This window comes from Eucyclogobius newberryi, unplaced genomic scaffold (genome assembly GCF_026437365.1).
Source record: "Eucyclogobius newberryi isolate DKJ021-1_F unplaced genomic scaffold, fEucNew1.0.hap1 SCAF_18, whole genome shotgun sequence".
NCBI lineage: Eukaryota > Metazoa > Chordata > Actinopteri > Gobiiformes > Gobiidae > Eucyclogobius > Eucyclogobius newberryi.
This window is the reverse complement of record NW_027315812.1, coordinates 25,121,224-25,145,797: the sequence shown is the minus strand read 5'-3', so window position 1 is coordinate 25,145,797 and position 24,574 is coordinate 25,121,224. Positions and strand designations below refer to the sequence as shown.

The 24,574-nt window shown below is 41.6% G+C and overlaps 1 protein-coding gene across 1 annotated transcript in view; it reads left to right on the top strand.

Annotated features, from left to right (window-relative positions):
- Positions 1-24,574, top strand: part of gli3 (GLI family zinc finger 3) — a 127,090-nt gene that overhangs the window by 16,555 nt on the left and 85,961 nt on the right. The window contains exons 2-3 of the mRNA XM_072451161.1: positions 498-671; positions 22,544-22,789. Of these exons, the coding sequence (XP_072307262.1) occupies positions 539-671; positions 22,544-22,789 (379 nt within the window). The 5' untranslated portion in view covers positions 498-538. The remainder of the gene's footprint in view (positions 1-497; positions 672-22,543; positions 22,790-24,574) is intronic.

Below are 24,574 nucleotides of genomic sequence, written 5' to 3'. Positions count from 1 at the left end.
CGGATCGCATCGCATCTCTCGTCTCCCGTAGATTTCTGTCCACTTCTGCGTCAGCTTGAACTGTCTTTCTCCGTCTTCATTTTGCCCCGTACACTGAGGGAACTATATTTTGATAGATCCATGCGCTTAGGCACGCGGAAATGTGGGGACGAGCCTGACGCGGCTGCAGGTGAGCGGTAGGTGCGTTTTATGATTGATACGTGGCAGGACAAATGATTTATCCACGCCACGAGGAAATATGATAAAAAATTTGCTGAAAAAAATCGTCCATTCCACCTTTAATATAACCATGTACTCTTATACTGGTTCATATGAAGATCAAGACAATTCTAAAACTGTCCAGAAAATGTCAAATTTGGTCAGTTGATGTGAATTTACTTGTTCAAATGAGGATCTTATTTCAATACTCGTTTTACTATCGACTTGTATCTGATTTTCCATACTTTTACTTTCCTAATAAATGCACCTTACTCAAATCTTGTTCTTGTGCCCCCCAGTTATTCCATTTCCATGAAGTGTTGAGGAATGAGCCTTCATCATGGAAACCCAATCCCAGGCTAGTTCAGCAGCGGAGAAGAAGAAGAGGGTGGAGACCATTGTGGCGACCAAAGGATCATCAGCGCGCCATGACATTAGCGAGAAAGCGGTGGCTTCAAGCACCACCTCAAATGGTAGGCTCTGTGACGTCTCTAACACTGCTCTCAGCCATGATTTATGCTAATGTAATGTGTTCTCCCGGGACACTCCCAGCTTTGAGGGGATCGGTCATTTAGCAGTTTGAATAATGGAAAAGTAAGACTGTGTGGAGCTTATGTTTCAAATACATCCATCTTAGCCAGCTTGCATACACAAAAGTTAAAGTAAAATGTCTAAAAATTTATTTCATCAATGCCATCATAAGTGTTAGTTAGCGCTATAGTTATAGAGCTCAGGGTATTCTTTTTGTAAGTCTCTGAGTCTGAGTTTAAGTTTAGAAAAAGGGCCCAATAACTTTTAACTGTCAACAATGCCGGCAACAATGCCAATAACTATTATGATATTGTTAATCCTAAGGATTGTGGCCATGATAATTGTGACACAAAATGTCAATATCGTATTTTCAAGGGTGGGGTCTGTCACCTGCTGAAATGTTCCACCGTATGGAATGAGACTTGTGTATCTAGCGTTTTGTTTCTATTCAGCTATTTTTACTGTATTTTGAAATACCTTAAAAACAGGCATTCTTAAGTTTAATGCCATTATGTGGAACATTCTAGGCAAAGCAGTAACATCTCCATGTAAACAAGCAAGCGGCATTACACAGTGCACCTATGATGAAGAGAGAAGTAGTTTAAATCAGGTTGAACACCAGCGCTTGATATGAAGATGGTTAGCTGTGTAGTGAAGGTCGTTTGAATCAGCTCTGATCTACGGCGTGTGGACTGGACTAACAACACAGAAGTGTGACATCATGCGGTGGAGCCAAGTGTTTTCAGCTCTTGAAGAGGGGTCACACTAATTTATACTATATGTTTTCAGTGAAGAAACTACATTATACCACAGTAAAGGCTAAAAAAGCATAATAGCATGATATTGTACCTTTAAAAAACAACTTACTAATACTAACTATAAGTGAATAGTGAACAAGTGGAATTTAAATAAGATTCTAAGTGTTCCTGGCCAAGTCCTCAAAGATAATTTGTCAAGATAAGCATCCTCCGTTACAGTAAACATGAAAGTGATCCTTCCCAAAGTCCCAGAGCACAAATGTTTACTTTTTCATCTATTCTTGTGCCTCTGGGTGACTTGCACACATGAAGTGACTGGTAGCGGAACTTTGGCATGTTTACATAGCCGCGTCTTTAACACATGCTATTAAAAGCGCCTGGGAGCGTACAGTTCATTAAGCCTGTCGTCATTCACTCCCTCACCGGAGTCAGGCGCTGTGATGGAATATTAGCTGGTGATTTTTCTTTGCTAAAAACCTTGGACCGTCCAAGTGGAAGTCAAAACATAACTGTTGAGATCATTTGCGGTCTGAGCTGCAGCTGTGCTCATTAGCGCAGAGGGGATTTAGGAGCGCTGGCTGTCTGAAGTGGTGGCCCAGTGACATTGGAAGTCTCTGACACCACACTTGTGATTTCGAGGAGTCGAAGAAGAACGTCGTAAGTATGAGTCGCAGATAAACAGCACAAGAAAAGCGAAATAGTCATCTATGTCGCTGCCCATATGGGAATTACACAGGAAGTGAGTAAGGTAATGCATTTTCAGGCATCTTGGGAACATGCTCACTCTTTCTCATTACCAGATGGTCTGCACTGTTTTATTAATTAAGAAGACATCTGTGAGGAAAATGTTTAGCTATGGGAAAAAGTTATGTGTTTAAGGATTTTACTTTGCAATGTGGTGATAATTACAGCTATGATCTGTCTCTGTGTTTACATGCACGCTAGAAAAACGGGAGAACTGGCCTAGTCATATTCAAACCGATTTTTCAAAACACACGTAAACCTGGGAACTTCAATTGAAGTATCTTGATTTCTCTCTCAAACATTCCAATAACTCACGGGGAGAAGTGCGTGTGTAGGTGCGTTCCTGCTGCATGTAACAAGTTGTTTTATGTCCTATGTTCTTTTTAGGAATGATAGCTGCAGCGCTTTTGTGCTAAAAGCTAAATCAAACACACATGAACATCTTTTGCACCAAAACGGTTCTTGGACCTGCTGTAGACTGGGACAAGTTTAGTTTGAGGAATTGAGGTGCTGTTTGTATGTCCATGAGTTTTCACAAATCTGCAATGTTTTGACCTCTCTTTTACATGATGATGAGCTTAATTGAATCCCCGTTCATTCAGTGCTCTGCTAAAAACGCTAAAAAAGGTATTTCTTCTTGGGACAGGATGCCGTTCTGAATTTATAAATACTGGACAAAAAAGAAGTTGGCACACCTAATAATGTGCAGTGATTGGCTGTCAGCATGAAAGTGACTCACGATTGCAAAATTCAAGACTTTTAGGCCTCATACATGTAGATCTACACAAGAAGACAATAATCCATTGTTTATTACTTACTTTTAGTTAAGAGTGGGCCAGAATGGCCTCAGAAAAGCACATGGTCCCAAAGTTTTCTGGTGGACAAATGGGTGTACTGCAGCCTTTCATGCTTAAATCACACATTCTATGTTATGGTTAAAGTGACTTTTTTGAGCTTTTTTGACCATGTTCTAACATTGTTCCCTCATCAAAAACATACTTGGAGCCGCATTTAGCTTCATTCGCACTAGTTTAACAAATCTTGGTTAGAAAATTCCCTCCCCCAACCATCAGAAACACTGTTCTGAATTTCCTCGATAACTGAGGTTTTCTCCATTTGTGATGTGGCTCGGAGAAGTCCATAAATCATCAAACTTGTTCTGACTATTTCTGCTGTCAAATCACAATCTTTGGGAAAGCTCTGATTTTTTTTCTCTCCAATTCGTAATTCCCTCTGCTGCCAGTAGATGTCAGTTCCTCGCATGGTAAGCCCAAAAAATGCAAGTCTTTCTTCTTTTTTAATTTAATTTAAAAAACATCAAACATGAGATGCCAAAGTAAAGGTACTCTAGAGCACATTTAAAGACCAATAATAATACAAATACTGTATAATATTTGTCCTTTAAAATAGTTTCTCTTCACCTCATCATTTACGTATAAATCAGACGTGAATGATGCGTTTTCCTGTTGTGTAAACAGGGCCTGGGTTTGGTTGTTTTTAGCTCTCGTAGTTCACTGTCCATGTAAACGTAGTCATTTGAGTTATTTTTGATAAACCTTTTTTAAGAGACCAGCGCTTGGACATGTAGCGGACGAGTCTTAATTCTCACATCACGTTGCTCTACATAAATACAGAAGTCTAATCATTCACATGACAAGGTGAAAGGCGATTCTTATCAGCTGAGAAAGGACTCTGTTAGATCCCAATCTCTTGTCCCAGAATCACAAGATAGCTTACTCATTCTTTTTGTGGTTATAATTACAGCACATTCCCATGTTGCCCCAGAACTCATAACCTCTTATCAGGTGTAACCCTACTCTGGTCTCAACTTTAACCCCCATAGCCCTTGCTCCTGCTCTTCCATCCAAACAAAAGGTAATTGTGAGCAGCTGTGGAACCCCTGTGACTGCTTCTTCTGAGTGGGACACAAGCCAAATATTTGCCCCAGTTCAGCGGCGGCCCCTGATCGCGGTCCTGGAAACCCTGCGGTGAGCTCAGCAGCAGGATGTTTCTGTTAAGTTATGGAAAGTGGAGCATGGACAACACAGAGGCTTAAGGTGCTTATTATGAATTATTACTGCTACTTTTGGGCACGTTAGCTTTTGGAATATGGAAAACAACAGAAATCACTTCACTGAGGAATGAAGCTGCAGCAAAATATATTGTTTCGAGTTTTACTTTTACGATTTTGAGATAATATTATGTCAATCCAATAGAAATGTGTTGAATCATTAACATTTAAATGTACAAGTTGAGGTTGAAGGATCAGGCAAATGTGAAATGACCCACACAAGTACAGAAATATAATCAACTTTTTTTTGCAATAGTTGTTCTTTTAAACATTCTTCTTGATATTAAAATTTCCAAAATAACATTTGCCATATTATCTCATTTTCAATCATCTGAGTCCCTAGGAATATTTTTTTTTGCTTAAAACACTCCAAAGTGTAATGTAGTTCAAAAACAATATTGCAACATATCGTGAGAGAAGTTCTAGACAAAAAGATATTGTATAAGCTTGCTTAACTTTTTACTAGTTTCCTACTATAAGAAAAGTGAAATAGAAAGTTACATTTGGACAATTGTTCATCAATAACTGCAGAGCAAAAGTCATCCAGGGGAAAGGCAATTCATCGGTGTTATTGATGACTCACAGCTCTGAATGAGAGGCTACTGCTTTTAAATGTGCACAATTTAAGTTCTACTAAATAAGTTAGATTTTGCCTTTAATCTTGAGCCCTTTCATCACTCTGTTGTTTCATGAAATTACTCATTCCTGCACTCAGTTTATCCATTGTTTGAAGTTCTGTGGCACAGAGCCTTAAAACATTCATTAGTTTTGGATATGCTTACAAAATGAACTTGCTAACAAAAGTACAAGTTGATCAAAGTTACAAAAGACAAGAGTAATAATTATTGAGTCCTGGTAGAGTGTTCCCACATGGTTGTCTAAATGGTGGCTTCATCCTGCGTGCCATTCATCTCTATGTCTCCTCCTCTTCCCTGACAGCTCAAAAGAGCCGACTGTGCCACAACAATGCTGTGATTGGTGCTCTTTAGGAGGGGTGCGCGGGGTCCCTTCCCCTCCCTCTCATCATTCGGCAGGCAGGTGGACCACAAAGTCCCCTGATTCTTTTGTTGGGTCAAAACTAAGAAAAAAAGATGTCCATGCCCCTTGGCTGAATAAATCCTGTCGTCATGGGATAATTTGCTAATAAAAAAACGAACGAAGGGTGGGGCTATATGGTTGGTTATATGGAGAGGGAAAAAGGTTGTGGTTGGATTTTAATATGGGTTTAGGAATGGAGCAGGAGTTAGTGTTAGTAATAGAATGAGGCAATAGACTTAGCTGGGAAATTTGTCAGGGTTGAAACATCTGTTTATGAAATAGCTGTGGTAAGACCTTTTTATTGCTCTGGGTTTAAAAGGGAGAAGCCTTAAGTGCAAAAGGTTCTCTGCTGTTGTGGATCAGAAAAAGAAAGCATGGCTAAAGTGTTTAGGGAAGAAAACCCACACTTGAGTGCTTTGAAAACATCAGCAGACGGAGGGGAGATATACTCGGAGAGTCGGGGGCCACCTCTTTTTAGGCAGCCATTTAAATGATCAACAGTAAATAGAGGGGAATGTCATCTGACAGAAATAAAGTTCCCGTTAACAGCGTGGATGGAAAGTAATTTACAGATACGCTGTCCCCGCCATCTTTGTGCCTCCCAGATAAGGTTTCATTTCAGAAACGGATAGGAGACATTTTCACTTACGGGCCCCCATTCTGGGACACCTGTGATAACAGCTTGTGGACCCCTAATTGAAAATGGGTTTCAAAATGGATTTTCACTTTTCTTCCTCCTCTCGCTCCCCCTTTCCCTCATGACCGCCTCCCCTTTCCTTGTCTATTCTTTCCAGCCCGATTTTTCTGTGGTGTTCCCTTGTCGTCTGCAGAGGGGGCGACGTAGGGAGGGGGTGAAGAACTAGGGAGGAAGGCTACGCGGGGAAAATGGAGCGTTGGGAGCTGATCATCTCTCAGCCCGTGTCACAGCGATGACAGCCGCGTGATCCGTCTTATTAATGAAATCATTGATCACTTGATGGGACTCATAATCAACTGTTTCTCTGTCTGTGTCCTGCCCCTCCTCCGCCTTCTGCCTCCTCCTGCCACCATGGCTTTTCTACGTCATGCCCTGCTTTATCTCATATTAAAAGAACAAAAAAGAAAAGAAATTAAATGGAACACACAAGAACTGCCATTAAGAAATGACATGCAATTTAGAATAGGATCTGAATGGCAAAACTATCCAGCATTAGCAATGATGGGTTACTTCCTCTTTAAAGGGTTTGTATCTAATTATAAAAAAATATGTACAGTATATACTATGAGTGAAAATGAGACTGCAGTGCAAGGTCTGCATCTAAATTTAAAGTGTCAGTATCAAATTTCTTTCACAATTATTGTGAGAAACAATATCACAATTTAACGATTATTCATGATTATTGACCATGATTACAAGACCAAACAACAGTGAAATACTTAAGTTTCTCTTAATGAAATTGTCTAATACATCACAATTATTTTTCTTCAGCTTTTTGAATCAAAGTTTATAATACACTTTATTTTTACATTAAGGTTTACTTTTTCAAACTGTACTGAAATATGTAGTTTTGCCTCTAATATAATTATATGTATTTTTAGTTTGTACAATTGATTATATTGTGACCTGAATGAAAGCCATTATTGATACTACATAATCTTGACCTACTCAGAATGCATTAGGAAAGTGAGTAAAACAGACACTATGAACAGCTGCAAAGAGTTTCAAATGAACTACTCCACTTTTTCATGTTTTAAAGACGGTAAGAATCAGGTACTGTGTCTTTTAACATCTGTAACACAACATACTTCAATAAAGCTGTACATTTAGTTTCTCCCTCTCCAGAGCTGAAAACCTTCCACCTTGTGTCGTCATTTGGTTGCTAATGTAGGAAGCGTCGGTCCATGTGGAGTCGGCGAGGTAGCAGCACAGGCTGCATGTTGCCCCTCTCTGGGCTCTTGCCTGTGGGGGCTAATGAGAGAGGACTGATGGAGGGATAAGGGACCTCATGGGAGCGCCGGCTGGCCCATGGGTCAAACAGCACAAAGGAGGAGGCGTTATAGAGGTTGACACACAACCCCACACAGGAGAGATGCCGGGCCTTTGGTGTCAAAACTAGACCGCTTTGTCAAATGAATATTACACCAAACTTGGATGAATGGAAATTTGTTCGGAATTGCTCTGATGTTTGTTCAGAAGTTGTGTTTATGAATTGTGTATTGAATGCTTTATAAGAGTGATATATTTGGCTTGGTTTTAAACGGGCACTATGCACTAGAGGCAGTTAATATAGTGAACTTTAGGTAATATTGTGAATGATGTTTTGAAGATATGCATACTTTGAATATTGTGTATAATAACAAATGGTACAAAAAGAGATAGAAAATCAAAAAAAATTGGGAAAAAAAACATTATGTTATGGAATATAATGATATTCTGCCCTTTTGTGATTCATTTTACAGGCATTTAAAACTTGCCTGGTTATTAAACCTCTACAAATGACTAATCTACTAAAAAGACATATTTTCCACACATTTATGTTGGATCAACATAATATCGTTATTGGGATACTGAAAAAAAAATTGATTGAGATATTCATTTTTGTCAATATTGCCCACCCCTACTATACACGTTGTTCGAGGGTCCGAAACTTTCTTTTTTCCTTGAAAGTATTTTTGTGCTATTGTTTTGCCTTAAAACGTCCACAATGATATAACCCAAACCAAGTATATTTTGGCTAAAAAAGTATCTGTAATTCAATAACTGTGGAACAGTCCAAGCAAAGCGATAACATTTTCATGAGACAAGATGGAGACGGAGGTGCTATGTTATGATTGGCCTTTACAAGTCGACCAGGAGGCATAGAGTCACCAATCATTCAAGAAAGGTGCATATCTGGGTAAGCCAAACTTTCTTGCTTTTGGTCCAAGTAGAACAACCAACTTTCATGAGATTTTTTTCCGTGCGTTATGTTGAATTATAGGGAAAATGTGTGAAAACAGAGAAGGCTTTGGTTTTCTGTCATTTAGCAAGAAAAAGGGTTGTTTGTGTTGTATTGTATATGTAGCTTTCACCAGTAGCTGCCACCTGTAGAGCCAGTTTGTAAAGTATCTTCTGGCCCCTCTGAGTGAATGGTCTTTTCGTTGCCACGCCACAGATATTTCATGGACCTCTGCACTGAAGGCAATTTCCGGCAGCAGTGGGGGAACCGGCTTTGGCAGAGTCACCTCACAGGGACTCGAGGCACTGGATTAGCTTAGCCACGCCGCTGCTGCTCGGGTTGGAGGGACCTCTTCAGCCCTGCCACTGTCTGGCACATTTTCCGACTGCCTGGATATGCCCTCTGGAACCTTGCTGTTTTCCAAATTCTGGGAGCTGCATAGTAGTCTCACAGACTTCTTGATGCTGTGGAGAACCATCCATGAGAGCGTACACACACACACACACACACACTTATTTAGGCAAGATGGGTCAAGTAAAGTGTCTTGCCCAAGTCCATAGTAAGATAATAGTACGTACTGGTTTGAACTGGGATCAAACTGCCAAACTTTGATTATAAGATGAACCTTAGCCTCTTCTGCAATTAAAAAAAAATCCCAACCTGCTTCATCCAATAAAACCAAGAACCCTGGCTGATCTTCGATGTTTTCTCTTCTAATAAGTTCTGATAGTTGGTGGCGACCATAACAAAGGACCCTCTTAAGACTTAAAGTCATTTTCACTGACATGCTGAGAGCCAAAAAGGCCCAGGGGTCAGAGGTCACGGAGGTCAGATAAAAGTCTCTGAACCAGCAGGTCGCTTCACAAAGACGAGCCAGGATAGCCCCGCAGCCACGCCGACCCTCGCTCGTCCCCCTGCACAGGACCGCGGCTGGTCCCAAAACCCACGAACCCATAAAGCACTTGTTAATTATTGAGGTCTTCTGTCTATTTGCCGGTCGCATCAACGGTCGCCCTCCTGCCAGCAGTGACAAAACTGGATTGCCCTGACCCCGCCATCAGAATTTATTATTCTGTGTTCCTCTCTGGCTCACACCTTCTTACCCCACCAGGGCGCAGCTTGAATGAGACTCAAAGGGGTGAAGCGGCAACAAGTGTCCCACCACCACGGAGCAGAGAGTTTATACGGCCGCGGGCACAAAAGCAGACCAGGGTTATTGACTGGGGCCTTTGTCGCAGCCAGTTAATGTGAGGCAGTTAAAGGATGCATTTCCAGACTGGTTTAGTGCACATGGACAGGGTGCTTTTATGTGGGGGTGGAACTAGTTCAGATTGTCCTCAAATATTGTTTTACGTTTGCGTGTCGGATAAGTGACTAGTTTACTGAAAGGTGGGAATTGTGGCAATTGTTGTTTTGGAGATATGCTAAATTAGAATATTGAGTATTTAGTTGATAATATAAATACACTTTTTTACAAGTACTTCCCTGTATACATTTAAATTGTTTAAGCCTGTGCCATTTAGAATTCTGAGTGCAGTTTGGGTTTGATACATGTGATCAGATACTAGTTTTGACCGTTTTTGCCACAGACCTTTTCAGTTGATTAATTGATCGACAGGGTTCGTTTCTAGTCGACCAATAATTTATTCAGTAAAACACAGCCCTTTTAATTTTATGAAATGTAATTTTTTACAGGCAAATTTTGGCACATTCCTGGTGCGTTATTAAAATATCATCTAAATATCATTATTGAGATATTATTTTTTGACAATATTGCCTACCCCTTCTTAAAACTTTAAACACATTAAATTACAGGTCACATAGACATGTTACAAAACACTATATGATTAAGCAAGAAAACAGACAAGGGTTGAATGAAAGTTAGGAATGAAAAAAAAAAAAAATCAACATTAGAAAATCATTGCCCTCCTTACATGTCCAAATCAATGGTGTAGTACTTAGTTTTTCAAGTGCCTGATGTGTGTTAAGTGACTGGATAAAGTACAGACCTAGGGAGGAGTAAAAAGCCCATTCGGATTTAATCTCTCCCCCCTGACCTCCACACCCTCTGGGCCTGGACCGTGGCCCCTCTCACTGCTCAGTTCCTCGCGGTGTGAAAGAGGAGCTTGGATCAAAAGCCATAAAGCATGGCAGTGATTTCTGCTGATTGATTAGAAGCAGAGGTTGGAGAAGCAGCGGCGCGCTTCCCACCCTCTGGTGCTGCGCGCGCAATCTCCTCCAGCTCTTGTAAATAGCTCCGGCTCTAAAGTGTGAAAAGAGTTGCAGCGATTGGCAGACGCGGCCTGCAGACGCTTCCACACTGGAAAGGCTGGCTGACTTTCTCTGCCTGCTCTTCCTCCTGGATGGCAGGGGGTGTCAGTTGATAAGAAGCATTTGTTGTCTTGCCTGGATCTGGGGAGGGACAGCGTAATCCCTTTGCCCCGGTCTGTTTTCGCAGAGCTGGAGGAAAAGCAGAGAAAAGAGGAGGAGAAATTGATTTTCAGAGCAAGGGCATGCGGAGAATTGAACTCAGATGTGTAGCAGAGACAGCGTTTGAAAGAAACATCGCACTGGCGGGGAAACAAATGTCTGTAGCTTACAGCCGAGGGGCCATGCAGCTTGAACTTGAGCAAGGCCTTCTAATGTTAATCAATTGCATAGCTGTCTTTCAGCATTCTGTAGCTGCCGCCTCTTTCTCCTCCCCCTGTCCCAAACCCAACACTGCCCAGGGCCTCCTGACGAGCATTGCCCCTGTAAAGGCATTTTAATAGGCCTGTGCCATTTAGTGCTGTTCTGAATAATTCCTCTACAGAATGTCTGTCATAAATTTACGCCACTAGAAAAGTGGAATTGCCTGTTCATAGTTCTCGTGGATATTTTGGTCAGTGGATTTATTATTTTAGTATAATACACAGCAATTCACCTTCAGTGGTTCTTTTCTCAAAGTGATGGGGTGCATTTCTGAGAGTATCGTGTTACCAATAGCTCCATTCTCCAGCACGTCCCCATGTGTGTTACAAATAATAATTTCCCCCCACCATTCTGCAAACTGTACCCACACTGTGCACAGCTGTAGGCCGAGTTTGCCGACCTCATGACTTCATCTCGGTGGTGCTGTCAGAGGCAGCCCAGCATTATGTCTCCACTCTGGCTCAATGGGCCCTTTGTTCCGGACCTTGGCTCCGAAGAGGCTCAGCGTGGGGCTGCGTGAGTCCGGCGGTCCCATAGCGGCTCCGGAGGGGCAGCCAGGCAGGGTGGAGTGGCGAGTGATGCCATACGGAAAAAGGATGAGGGGGGATACAGGAGATTCTGGAGGAAAGACATGAGAACTGGGAAGATGAGGGATGGGAGCTATAGGAAAGGAGTAAGTAAAACCAGATTTACATGCATGAGGAGTTACTCATGTTCAACTTGGGTTTAGGCTAGAACTGAAGCAGAAGTACATGGAAAATCAGGTTAATGTAACGTCATGTGCATTGATAATTATTCTGAGAAGTCCGATGCTTTGGATGATGACCGATCCCTTAGAATATCTTGGTCCTGTGGACAAATCTAAAACTTGAAGCAGTCCTACCAATCATAGAAATCATCAACAGCCTAATGAGATGAATCTATGAAGTCACACTCCAGCTCGATACTAAGACATCGAACACTGGCAAGACATTGTCCTTCTCTTATTCATTTTTTACATAATGATATATACATGAACTCTCCGTGAAGTATAGATATCTAGTTAGAAGACAGGGTAAAGAAGGTTGTGGAAATAAGAAAGAACTGTGATGAGGAGGTGTATTCCACAGGTTAATCCTGGGGTAGAGTTTTATTTATTCCATTTATGATGGCAGCAATATATAATCTGAGCTGCTATAGGGTGGAATGTGGGATTAAGGTCAGAGAGATTGGGGAGCAGGATCACTGTGGCTGGAGTGACAGAGGAGGTCATACATAAAGAAGGCTCTTTACTCAGAGGGCAAGAGGACGAGAGGTAGGGCCCAGCGGTGGAGAAGTGAAGATGGTTTACAGACAGGAGGAGTATTATACTTTCACTCAAGTACTATATTCTGGAATGTTGCATTAGAAGGATATTTACAAAGCTTCTCTTGTAGACTAATCACTAAAGACTAAAATCAAATAAAATTGTTTTGAACAATTTACCAAAGTTATAAAGAAGATTAACGTGACCATTTAACAGTCTGAAATAGTGCTTGTCGGCGGTGTAGTGTTTAAGGCTAATCACATCGTCATGGAATTGTCCCCTGGCCTTGACCATTTGCCGAATATCTCTACTTTACAATTCCAATTCACTGTCCAATAAAGCCTTCAGGCCAGAAAAATAATAGATTAGATAGATAGATATAGCAACACATCTCAAAATATAAGAAGGCACAATTTCAAAATCATGTTCGTTTGCATTAGAATGTTACACCGAAAGCTTGCAAGTGTCACAGTTATTTTGAAAGTTTGTAACGTTGACGACAGATTTTTATTATCGCTGAATACTAATCCTCGTTCTGGAAATCAGCCAGATTCCACTCACTCGGCAGTTCTTACGCAGAAAAAGACCAGACCACCTGCAGTAAAGACTCAATTAGCTCCTCTTGGGTGCGTGCGCATGACAAATACTGCCTATAGCATCTGATCATTCAACTTTTCCTCCTGCCACTTGAGGGCCACTTATCTAATCACGTCTGCTGCTCTCTCCACCCTGTCATCTCCAGCCTCCAGCCCCTTCCAGCAGACAGCGCTCCAGTCTGTTTGGCCAACACAGAGAATCCTGTAATCTGAAGGGCTTTCCCTGCCTGCCACAGCCGCTGTAATGAGGGGGTCGGTGTTTCACCTGCATTTTGGGAGAGCAACGTCTGGATTAGAGCTTGTTCATGAAGCCTACACTCCCGGTCATTAAGCAGTCAGTCACAGTGACGTCACCTGAAGTTGTAGTGAGGAATCGGATTATGCTTGAACGTTTTCTAGTATGGTGAAATACTTCTACAGAATAATATCACAAGATCATATTGAAACTACTTCATTGCACTGAAACAAAAATGCAAAAGCAGAAAAATCCCAGTACACTGCTTTTTTTTTTTTTTTAGATGTGAGGTAACATTAAATCATGAGCTGAATGAGAACGTACTTATTTTGCTTTCTAGAACTAAAATTATATTGAATAGCCAAAAATGATCTCCAATAATGCCAAGAAAATGTATACACGAGAAATATTGAGCCCCAAAACACGTTCCAGATCTAATTTATTGAAGTCGATATAGTAATTATCGAGACTGCGAGAGGAAAACTTGTCACATCCCACTCTAGGTGCATAAGCCAAACTTTCAAAAGGAAGAAATCTCTCGCACCCATAATACTTGCATCACTATTGATTGTATTTACGAAAGAGCAATGTTACTGCTCTTGACCTTCAGCAGAAAAACTGAGACGGTGTGAGGTGTCTTTTTTTCTTTTGATAGTGACGGTTACGCCATCTGCTTGTCTCCGTGGAGATGATTTTGCCATGCCTGAATCGCTCCTCAGTATGGTATTAAATGTATCTAGCAACACCAGGCAGAGTTACATGTCAGATCTGTGGAGAGAGACGAGCCCGCACACAGTAACAATGCATGCTTTCTAGGTAATAAAACACCTGTGATGAAATAAATACTAAATGGATACATTTAATGCTATACTGTAACATTTCAGCAAAAACATCTCCGTGGAGACAAACAGGTAGGTCACCAGAAGGTGCAGTTTTATAATGACCTTACAACTTTGACCAGTCTTTTAAGGTATAAGGTGACATTGCTACATTGATATTTTATGAGATTTAAATTTTATATAGTTAAAGCGCATATTTCATGTTTTTTTTTCTTTTCACTACTTTGTTAAGTGGGACTGTCTCTGCAGAAAACAGTTTTACAGCAGTCAAGTGGCAGTTTGGGAAGAAAAGCTGAAAAATAAAAGTTGAAAATGACAGGAAGTAGAGCTGTGTTCTAAAATTGCTCCGTGTCATCATTAAGTGAAGAAGAGATTTTGGCCCTTGTTTACTATATTGTTGCTAGGTAACGTTTATGTAATTACCTTTACCTATGTCACGCTGCAATGTCCAACCAGGAAGTACGATTATAAACATCATCAAAATGGTCAAACATGGGAAAAATAGGCAAAATCTTAAACATAATCATGTTTCTCCCTGCGTGTTAGTGAGATGTGTAGTCTAACCTGTCACATGCACTTCAAGGTTTATTTTATTGTGTCGGCAACCTGAACAGAATTTAGCTGCAGGTGAACTTATGCTTTTCTTAGCAATTAACATGTCCAAATGTGAATCTATTTGGAATTGTGGGAGCAATGTGAAATTGAAAGTCATGTGAGCTGTTATTTTACGGCTTGTGGTTTGGAATTCCAATTGTCATGGTTTGTGTTAAACTGGCCTTATGTCTGATTGTGATGGGTCAGAGCAGTAAGCATTACCAGCTGCACTTCAAAGGGCCGGCTGCACTGTTCTTTAACCCAGATCCGTCACACTGGTGTAGCCCCTCATGCTGCCTGTAATGTAGACATTCAACAGTGCTCGGGCTGGGACCAAAAGAGAGTTATGGATATGAATTAACTATTACTTCTAACTGTAACATGTCAAAAATGCTTTAAAATTGTTCTGGCAATGGAATTGTACTCATGCACTGTGCGTAATGATCTACTGTATATTGAATCAGACTCAGTTTGATTTAATATTATGTATATGAATTACTTTTGCCTTCACCATCATGTTCAGCATGTGCCTAGTTTGAGTATAGTTTGAACGTAATGTTATTCTGACAAAATGGAATGGAACAAATGGAAAGCTTTGTGAGATAGGTTTGACCCAACATTGAACTGACTTTCTGCATACCGAAAAAGCAGTGAATCATTTCCTTCAATGAATGATGCAGTATTTACCAGTGCACCAAGCAGTTAAATAAACTAACATGGACTTGTTCATCACATGCAACAGCCTAATCACACACCTCATGATAGGGAAAGACTGGGAGTCACTTCTGACTTTGGCATTCACCAGTCATTGATAAAGTGCTTAGCAGCAGGAAAATTAATGAATCCGGGCCGGCTGAAGAGGGTTTGGGGAGGAGGGCTGTGGAGGAGGGCTGTTGGAGGGTAATCCTGTTCCAGCTAAATGGCTGATCCCTCTCATTCCTTAGATATCAAATGTCAAAAGTTAAATTAGCCTGCTTGCCACAGATAGGAGTTAACATGCTTTTAAATGGGGCGTGGGATGGAAATTCCTTCTCTCTGTTAGATTCCCGGGCAGGTGTCTTTGAAGTATCTAATTATCTAGCTCCTGTTAAATTGTGGCTTATTGTCCTAATAGAATGCTTAGTGCTGTAGCAAACCACGCGTCTGTGACATGTACGCGTTTGCAACATGTTTGTGTTTCCACAGTTGTTTAAAGCATCAAGGTGTACACAGCACTTTTCATGTGGCTTTAATTTAATTTCATGTTGTAAGGTGGGATAGAACTACAGTGGCATTGCTGCTTTATTTATCCTATTTTGTTCAAACTTTTGGCTCTGTGTGTCTTTGTTTTGGCTGAATATTAATTTCTCTTGGCGGCCACACTCTAATCTAAGTGCCACAGACTTGGTCGGGATCACTCTGGTGTCAGAAGTGGGATTGCTGTCCTGAGGCCCAGCGGAAATCTGGCCTGTCCCTGACTGGTGGGCAATGTGCCTACATCTACCCTAAAAGACCACTATCCCGACCGCTTCTAATTGTGCTCTAGCATGCAATCACTCTATATTGTTACAAAGGTCAGTCCAAATAACTTCCAGGTTATGGCTGATCATAGTTGGCATGTAAAGCGATGCTTATTCAGGCTGTAAGCCATTCAGAGAGCTCAATGGCATTTCCCCTCTTTGAAGCATTGAGCAAATGCGTTTCTTAAATGGGTCTCCAAAGAATGCAGGCCAAGGTGCCCTTTGAGTGAAAGACCACAAAAGTACAACTATCCATGGTCAAAACGCATCAGCGCGCATTTCAGAGTCAGTGCTTTCAGCTCGCTCTCCGCTCAATGCTCATTCCCCCTCACAATGTGGCCCTGATGAAGGGTAGTGGGGTTTCGACCGCTCTACGGTAGGCCTGTACCCCTAATGGGTGAATAAGAAGGGGCGGCCGGGGGCAGGCGGAGGCTCGGCATGACACAACCCCGCTGTGAGGCTGATTTGAGGTGAGCGCAGGGAAGAAGGAAGGAGCCATGCAAGGCTTTGATTTGCCCCTCCCCAGCCCTGGGGCCCTCAGGCTGGGACTGCGAGATGCTGAGCTCTGGGTGCATCCCGGTGGACCCCCAGCGGCAGTAAGAAGGAGCTGGGACTGAGGCGCAGTGCTGAAGGGCTGAGCCGTGGGCTGCTAACAGGCAAATTGAGATGTGAGAGTCGTCGAATTAGCTTAGATGATTATTGAAGGGGGCATTTGGCGGCACGTTGTGGGAAATCAATGCCTGACAAAAGGCATCTAACCAGGAGAGAACCTCCTGACCTGCCATTGTTTCCCTGCAATCAAGCCAAACATCAATCATTTTCTAATTATTACAATATTATTGTAATATTACAATAACCAGTTAAGCAACTAGTTTTAAAAGTCAAAAAAGTTAACATTTTACTAATTGGTCTCAACTTATCGTTAAAGGCGCAATGGACGATTTTTCGGCGATTTGAAAACTCAGGCGGAAGTGCACATGCGCACTCCCCGTGCGGACTGATACAACACACACGTGCGTTTGTTTATTAGCGCGACGGATCTCATCGCATCTCTCGTCTCACGTAGATTTCCGTTTTCTTCTGAGACAGCTCAAACAGTCTTAATTTTGTCCCGTACACTGAGGGAACTATATTGTGATAGATCCATGCGCTTAGACATGCAGAACCGTGCTGCTCGTGGGGACGAACCGCACGCAGCTGCAGGTGAGCGGTAGGTGCGTTTTATGATTGATACGTGGCAGGACTTATCGGCAGTCCACGCCATGAGGAAATAAGACTCTGGTCTTTTGGTCAAAAAAATCGTCCATTCAACCTTTAAGGTGATTTATTGTAAATTATTGGGGCAACACAACAAGCTTATCTAAGTGTAGTATCCAATAAAAGTTTGTAAATGAAAAAAATACCATTTAACAGTCACAAGTCAATAGTCCCAGTGATATAAATTACTTTATTTTGTGACATCCTTTTATACTTGTTGGTTAAAAAGTTCAGCATTTTATTAAGACCCTGTAACATTTATTTACAACAAAACATGCTTTGCAAAAGCCCTTCGCTTCTCGTGTTCTTTTTTTTGAGAAAAGAAATACCTCACACAATTGGTCTAATCTCCCTGCTCCTGTTGTGTTGGGTTCGGTAGACTTGGAGCGGTCTCTCTTTCAGCCCTGTGCTAATCGTGAATCATTCCCAGTGTCTATTGCGCCAATGCCAGGGCCAGTGAATCAGGTAAGCCTAAGCTTCTTGGAGTGGTGCTCTTATTAAACCCTAGCCAGCTGCTGGAATTTTTCATCCCCCTCTCATTGTTAATTGGGGAGACTTGAGTCTTTCCCGAGAGTTGATTTGCAAGAGAAAGAAAAAAGGAGCAAGAGATTATTGCACAGGAAGAGAGGCGCTTTGAAAGAGTGTTGATGGTATATCCTTTGCTGCTCTTTGCCGTGTTTTGTTGCTCGCCAAAACCTGTTTATGCCACCCATTGTTTGAGGAGTTCGAAGGTGGATCGCGGCTTTTGCTCAGAGGTACGGCAACAACAACAACTCTGATGTTCAGGCCTTGCGGATTTACAATGGGCACTGGTTCTTTGTGCACCTTGCATGTCCTGGCTTTGGAGAGTTCCGACCCGGGGGCAAATGACTGTTTTGGAGTCAAGGACATATTCGACAAATAGCAATCTTTTTTCTGATCCTCAACAACTACCTTCAAAGATAACCAGCTTTTGTTTCACTTCTCTGGTGTTGAATTGGCTGGCCACTCTTAACTTCAGCCTCTCTTGTCTTGGCGCCCAAGGAATTGGCCCTACTCCATCTCTCATTATCTCCTTTGAATTTCATTTTGTCATTGCATCCACACCCCCTTTTATGGCACTCTATTAAAGGCCATGCTTGAGTTTTTTCTGAAGGTATTCGAAGCAGTTTTACAATAGGGGAAAAGGGGGGAGAAAAGTGGGCTTTAGCATTTAATGAGGGGCTTGCTGGGGGTGAAAAGAGGATAGAAAACGAGTGTGGGTTGTAGAGGAGAGAGTAGGAGAGGAAGAATGCAGGGAAGGAGCACCAGGTACCATTATAGTGGCAGAGAAAGCTCCTGAAATACTAGAGCTGGGGCGCGCGCTCTGATCAGGACGGCAGTGAGCACAATTACCTTCTTTTCAAATCCTTCAGTGACACTGCAGGAGGAAGGAGGACTTTGAAAGTTGAAAGGCAGGAGCTTGCTTTCAACCTCAAACGCGAGCAGGAAAGGGCTCTGAAATTTGTTCAGTGCTCCCCATCCACCATTAGGTTGTTTCTTCCTCTCGCCTCCAGGCATTTAAGCGCTTTTTGAAAAGATGTTAAGAAATTCAATCACCATAGAGGGAGTAAGGGTGCAAGGGAGAGAGGGAGTGGGATAGTTCTTTTTTTCTTTTTTTGAGAGGCCTGCTTTCCTCTGGTCCACAGAGAACTGGCCGGCTGCTTTTGTGTTGCGCTGAATAGAACTGCTAACTGGTAGAGGACTAGATGCAACAACCATGGGAAAAGAGGGGGAAATAAAACAGGAATGAAAAATAAGGCTGGGCAAAAGGGATCAGGTCTGTTGGGTGGATGGTCAGACATGGAGAGGTGTTGCACTGTCCGACTTTTAAAAGTTGGATGTGTTTACTTTCCTGTCTTCATCAGGCACTTTTGACTGATGCCAGATATTGACAGAAATGGACATAGCAAAGTTCAGTTTCCAGTACTATACCTGTAGTCCGTTGACAAAAGTATTTGAACAACACGGGAAAATGAAGAGATAGGTTAAATGATCAGTGATAAAACATCACTAAATATGGCAAATATATCACTTCATTTGAAAATGCAATGGAACAAATAGTTCCAATTGTGTGGACCTTGTTTGGGAGTAATTTACAAAGTTAGGGATTACTGTAATCAGATTTATTATGGCGGTAATTTAACACGCTGCTAATTCAAATTGAGTAATTACTGTATATTACAGTTACTAGTCCTAGTTACTTTTAGTTACTTTTTCTTGGCTTGTAGCACATGGTGTCATCTTTTGGTGATTTGCACATCAGCTGTGAACCAAAACAAATGCAACTTGATATATGGAGGACTGTCATCTCTGCTACTGTTTATTTAAATGGTTTAAACAAGGTTTAACAACATGGACTTGTAGTAATCATTAATCAAATTACTTTTCAATTAAAGTAAACAGAATTGTACTTCGATTACTTTTAGAATGAGTCCTCAGTATTCAGTAATCAGATTAGTTTTACAAAGTACTCTGACCATCAACGATGGCGCGTTGTATTGGTGCACTGGTATATACTGTTTAGACTATAATCTTTTAAATTCAAGCTTACATCTCAAATATAATTATTACAGATGTTAGACAGAAACCTACAGAGGCTGGGTTATCTGAGCCAACTTGACTCTTTCAATGGTGTTTCTTTAACCAGTTAGGGTTGTAGGGCCCTCTAATAAAGCCCTTAATGTGGGAGATTGTACCACGATGAACCCCCTGTGTTCACTGGTGGGGGATAGTGTGCTTGTGACACCGCTGTGATTGAACTATTAGTCGCTTGACCTCCCCTTGAGGTTGGGCTTCTGGGAGTCAAGGGAGTGAAAAACCAAGTAATGAAGATGATTCCAGGAGTGAAAAAAAGGGAAAATAAAGATCAATTGGATCAGAATGTTAATCTCTTGGGTAGTTTTTGGAAGTTTCGGAAGGAAGCAGACGTTTTATGCTCACATCAGTATGTGCTAGCATAACAACTGTAGCATCTCCGGCCCTAGCATCCAGTCTATTTATAAAACATCAAATACCTCTATGAACACAAGAAGCGCTCATAAATAAGAAGCCGATTTCTACTTCCCAAATGTAATGCTAGATTTGCTACACGGAGCAAGCCTATCATAACACTGCGCTAGTTTACAGTCATAGCGTGTTTCCATCCATGTCAGGAAAGCCATTCCGAAATCCCTTTATGTTAATATTGAGCTTTGCACGAGCAGACCTATTAATCCAGCTTTAACCGTATAAGTGCCATTATTCCCTTAATAAGATCATGGGCTGTGCAGTATGGGATTAAATACTTATATCATAACTGACGCTGTCATTTTCCGTGGATGGGAGCCTCTGTGGTTGTCAGTTCCGCATTAAAAACATCTTTGAATCCGGTGCCAGGGCTGTGCAGGGACGAGACGAGGCCAAAGGCAGGTAATGGAAGTGGGAGAGTGAGGAGAATGAACACAGGGCCTGTGGGTTTTTCGTGTCATGCCTTCTTCTTGCAGTTCTTTTGCTTGGCCTCTCTTGTCTCGTCTGAAGTGGTCTACAACAGCAATCTCTTCTCAGTGCTTCAAGGTTGTTTTCAAAATTGGGCCTTCTCCTTTGCTCCTAATTGGCAGTTGAATGACATAGTTTACTATTTACATGCTCAGTAAAGAGGGCTTGCAGGTTTATTGTTTTTTAAATGTAAAAAAAGCAGCTTTTATTAATGATTTTGTCTTGGTTTCTTGTGCACCTCTAGTCGTGAGATGTACCATTAACAAGGTCTGAATGACAATTGCTAAAAAGGGAAGCAATCTGGTAAAGGGGATTAGAAGGTAGATTATTTTGAAGTAAATGCTGAAGATCAACATTTTAGTGTTACGCTTGTTTTGAGGACAAACGTCATAATTTAACTGTTATTCATGGCCAAACAACAGGGAAAACTTTTATTAAAAAAATTGGATTGTCTAATAGATCACCATTCCTGTAGTAGAATATTTAATTGATTGATTCGTATTTTTATTGATTTATTTTACGTTCTCTAGACGTTGATCTTCAAGTGTCAAGTCAAATCCCTCTAACTTCCAGTAACCATGGGCACTTTAAATCTTATATCCCTTGTTCGTGTAGTGAGACAGAACTGAACAGGCTCATACAATACCACAAGGCTTTTCGACCTCCATCATGTCAGGGGAAGGGTCGGGTTAGAGGGCGAAGGTCAGAGCTGCATTTCGGAGCTTAGCCCTTGAACTCAACACCACATTTATTCATTTTACCCAACATGCCACAGTGACATCCTAAATTAGCTTGCAGACATAATCTGAGATTTTGTGTGACAGCAGCAGCAGCAAAAGGAGGAGTACAATTATTTAATAAAAAAATATACACTATTATATACTATATATATATATATATATATATATATATATATATATAGTTTGCATACATTTAATTTACAGTTAAGCCGAAGCGTGCTTTCTGCTCTATTATTACCTTTCTGCTTAATTTCTAATAACAATTTTTAATTTTGTGTGCTCTCATTAGAGCTATGGCATATCAAAATGTAAATGCGTAAAGTTTATTGATTGTACATCTCATCCCGTTTCTCAAATGACTCCTTTATACTTTTTTATTTTCATTTATTTCCATGCACAGGTAAACCTTTGGTACCACTTTATTAAAAACTACACCTCAAGAAGCCTTAATGAATTATGAAAAAATACTTAATTCATAATGAACAAATAGTTTACTAAGAATGAATAAAGCTTATATCTAATCAAGGGGTTTTGTGTTGTTACTAAGCCTAACTCCTTCTCATTAAACTATTTGTTCATCATGAACAAATAGTTTAATAAGAAGGAGTTAGGTTTAGTAACAACACAAAACCCCTTCACTTTATAATATAGCTACACATGAATTGACTTTGATAAACTATGAACAAAGACTTAATTCTCATTCTTTACTATAACTTACATATGGTGTGTACTTTAGTAGTTTACTTTATGTTTAGGGAGAGTTCCAAAATAGAAATTGCCCATAGTTCTGCCTCACATACATCACCCCCTTTATTGGAATTTATTTGAATATCTTGCAAAAATGTTAAGAGTAGTAAGTTTTGATTGCACGATGTAGGACGTTTGTCTTTCCCCGCCGTCTGCCTCTGAATTCCCATACACGGTTCGCTGACTGGAAAAACTACCTTTAATGCCCAATGGGTTACAGCTGTACAAATCCTCCCTCCTTTTTCTTACTCCAGACAAACTGGCCAATTTATGTACATTGCTCAAGTCCCTGTTTTTCTATCTACAGAGGATGAGAGCTCAGGCCCACCCTACCACCGCGAGAGGAGGAACGCCATCAGCTCCGAAGCCCGGACGCCAGGTGGCCCCGACAGGAGTGTGACCGAGGAGCCGTCCACCTCCACAGAAGAGCGCCCCCCACCACTGAAGAAGGAGCTGCACAGTGCCCTGCCCCACCTGCCCGACCATGCCCTGCCGTACCGGGGGACGCTCTTCGCCATGGACCCCCGGAATGGCTACCTGGATACGCACTATTGTAAGTACTTTATGTTAACTTGACGTGCAGGCTGATGAGCTCTGCCGATATTTTGGGGCCAATATGTTGGGCAGATTAGGATCATTTTCGGCAATTATGTCATTTAAATTATATACAAAGAGCTCTTTATCACCACAAACCTGTAAGAGAGCAGTCTAGTGACTTTTTGTAGTTTACTGACTAGTTATAGTATTTTTATCTGGTTATGTATACTTTTGACAACTGTAATATGTACCATTCCAAGTACAAGGAATATAATATCACATTTTGTTGTCAAAGTATCTTTCAAAATAAATTCTCAATAGAATTCATGACATACTGGTAAATAAGGAATATTTACCAGTATGTCATGATTTTGGTCAATCAGCAAATAACAGAAAACATATATATTGCTACATCGTCTTTTACATGGAGGCCTTGTTCTGTCATGTGCAACTTGCAACTTTTCTATACTCATTTTTTACACTGAAATGATTTTCTAGTCCAAGCAAGGACAAGTTAAAGTTAAAGAAACCTCCGTCTGTCGGATTTGTAACACTATCTGTAAACGAATCACTAACTATTACCATATGGACCAGAACCACACAACATATTTACCTGCCCATAAACTAATAATTACACATCCACTCAAAACACACACTCGCCTTGTTTTTCCTGAGAAGTTTAGTATGGAGGGAACAGGCCCGGCGTAGCTCCTTAATTCCCTCATTAGGGGCCTGTCTGAACGCCGTACTCCACTTTCTCTCATCAACGCGCACTTCAAAGCTCCCAAAGCAGCGGCGAGTCAAACCCCACCACCCCCTAACACTGCCTCTCCGTCTCTCTCTGGGACCTGCAGGCTGCGTGAGAGAACCAGAAACTAATGGATGATGCTCGGGAGATTGGCCCCTGCGAACAGCTCTGAGAAAAATACCGGCGATTTTTTTTTTTGGGGGGGGGGGTGAGATAGTCAGTTGGTGGTAGTTGGTTGGAATTGCGTTGAAAAGAAAGAACAGGAGATAAATGATGGTGGAGTTAGAAGCTGATTATGGAGGTTAATTTGGCAGCGACTATAGCCAGGACTTAGCCCGAAGACAAGGATTTGATGTGATGGCTTGTTTAGTTTGGTTAAATTGGCTCAGAATTGGGGCGAGCAGGAGTACGACAGAGTGATCTTAATCCAACTGCAGTAATGAAAACTCCAATGGACCCCAACCTCCTTGTTCTTACTGTAACTCTGTTTATCCAGGCACTTCATTAGTTACTTTGGTGCTTGGGTGCCTAACAGTTACAAGGGTGCCTTCTGAGGAAAAAGGTTACTTAAAAAGCAAGACGTCGGTGGGGTGGACATCAGACCCTGGAGGGCGAAACATTACTGCCAATTACATCCTGACCTAACTCAGCAACACTGCCACTTCTCATTTGATGTGTGTGCGAGGGCATGTGCGAAAGGAGCGCTGGAGGTTCCAAGTCACTGAAGCCTGCAGGGGGTGCAGTGCCGGGAGGGGGTGGGGGTCACAGGGAGGCTTAGGGTCATGTGGAAAAATCACAGGCTGAAATGGAGAGTTCAAAGGCAGCGGGAGAAGTCAAAAGGGCCGCAGAGCTTTAAAAGGCTTTCTTTGTGCACGGAGACACAAGAGGCTGGAAGACTGCAATCATGGAAGGAAGAGGAGAGGGAGCACAGAGCGGCATGCTGGGAAAGAGCAGCCGGAGTCGACTTCCTACTCCTACTGACCCTCCTGTATTTTACCATGTTGTATGACTTTAAATTGAGCTTTTAAAGTAGCCGTTGTCTGAATTGCAGTA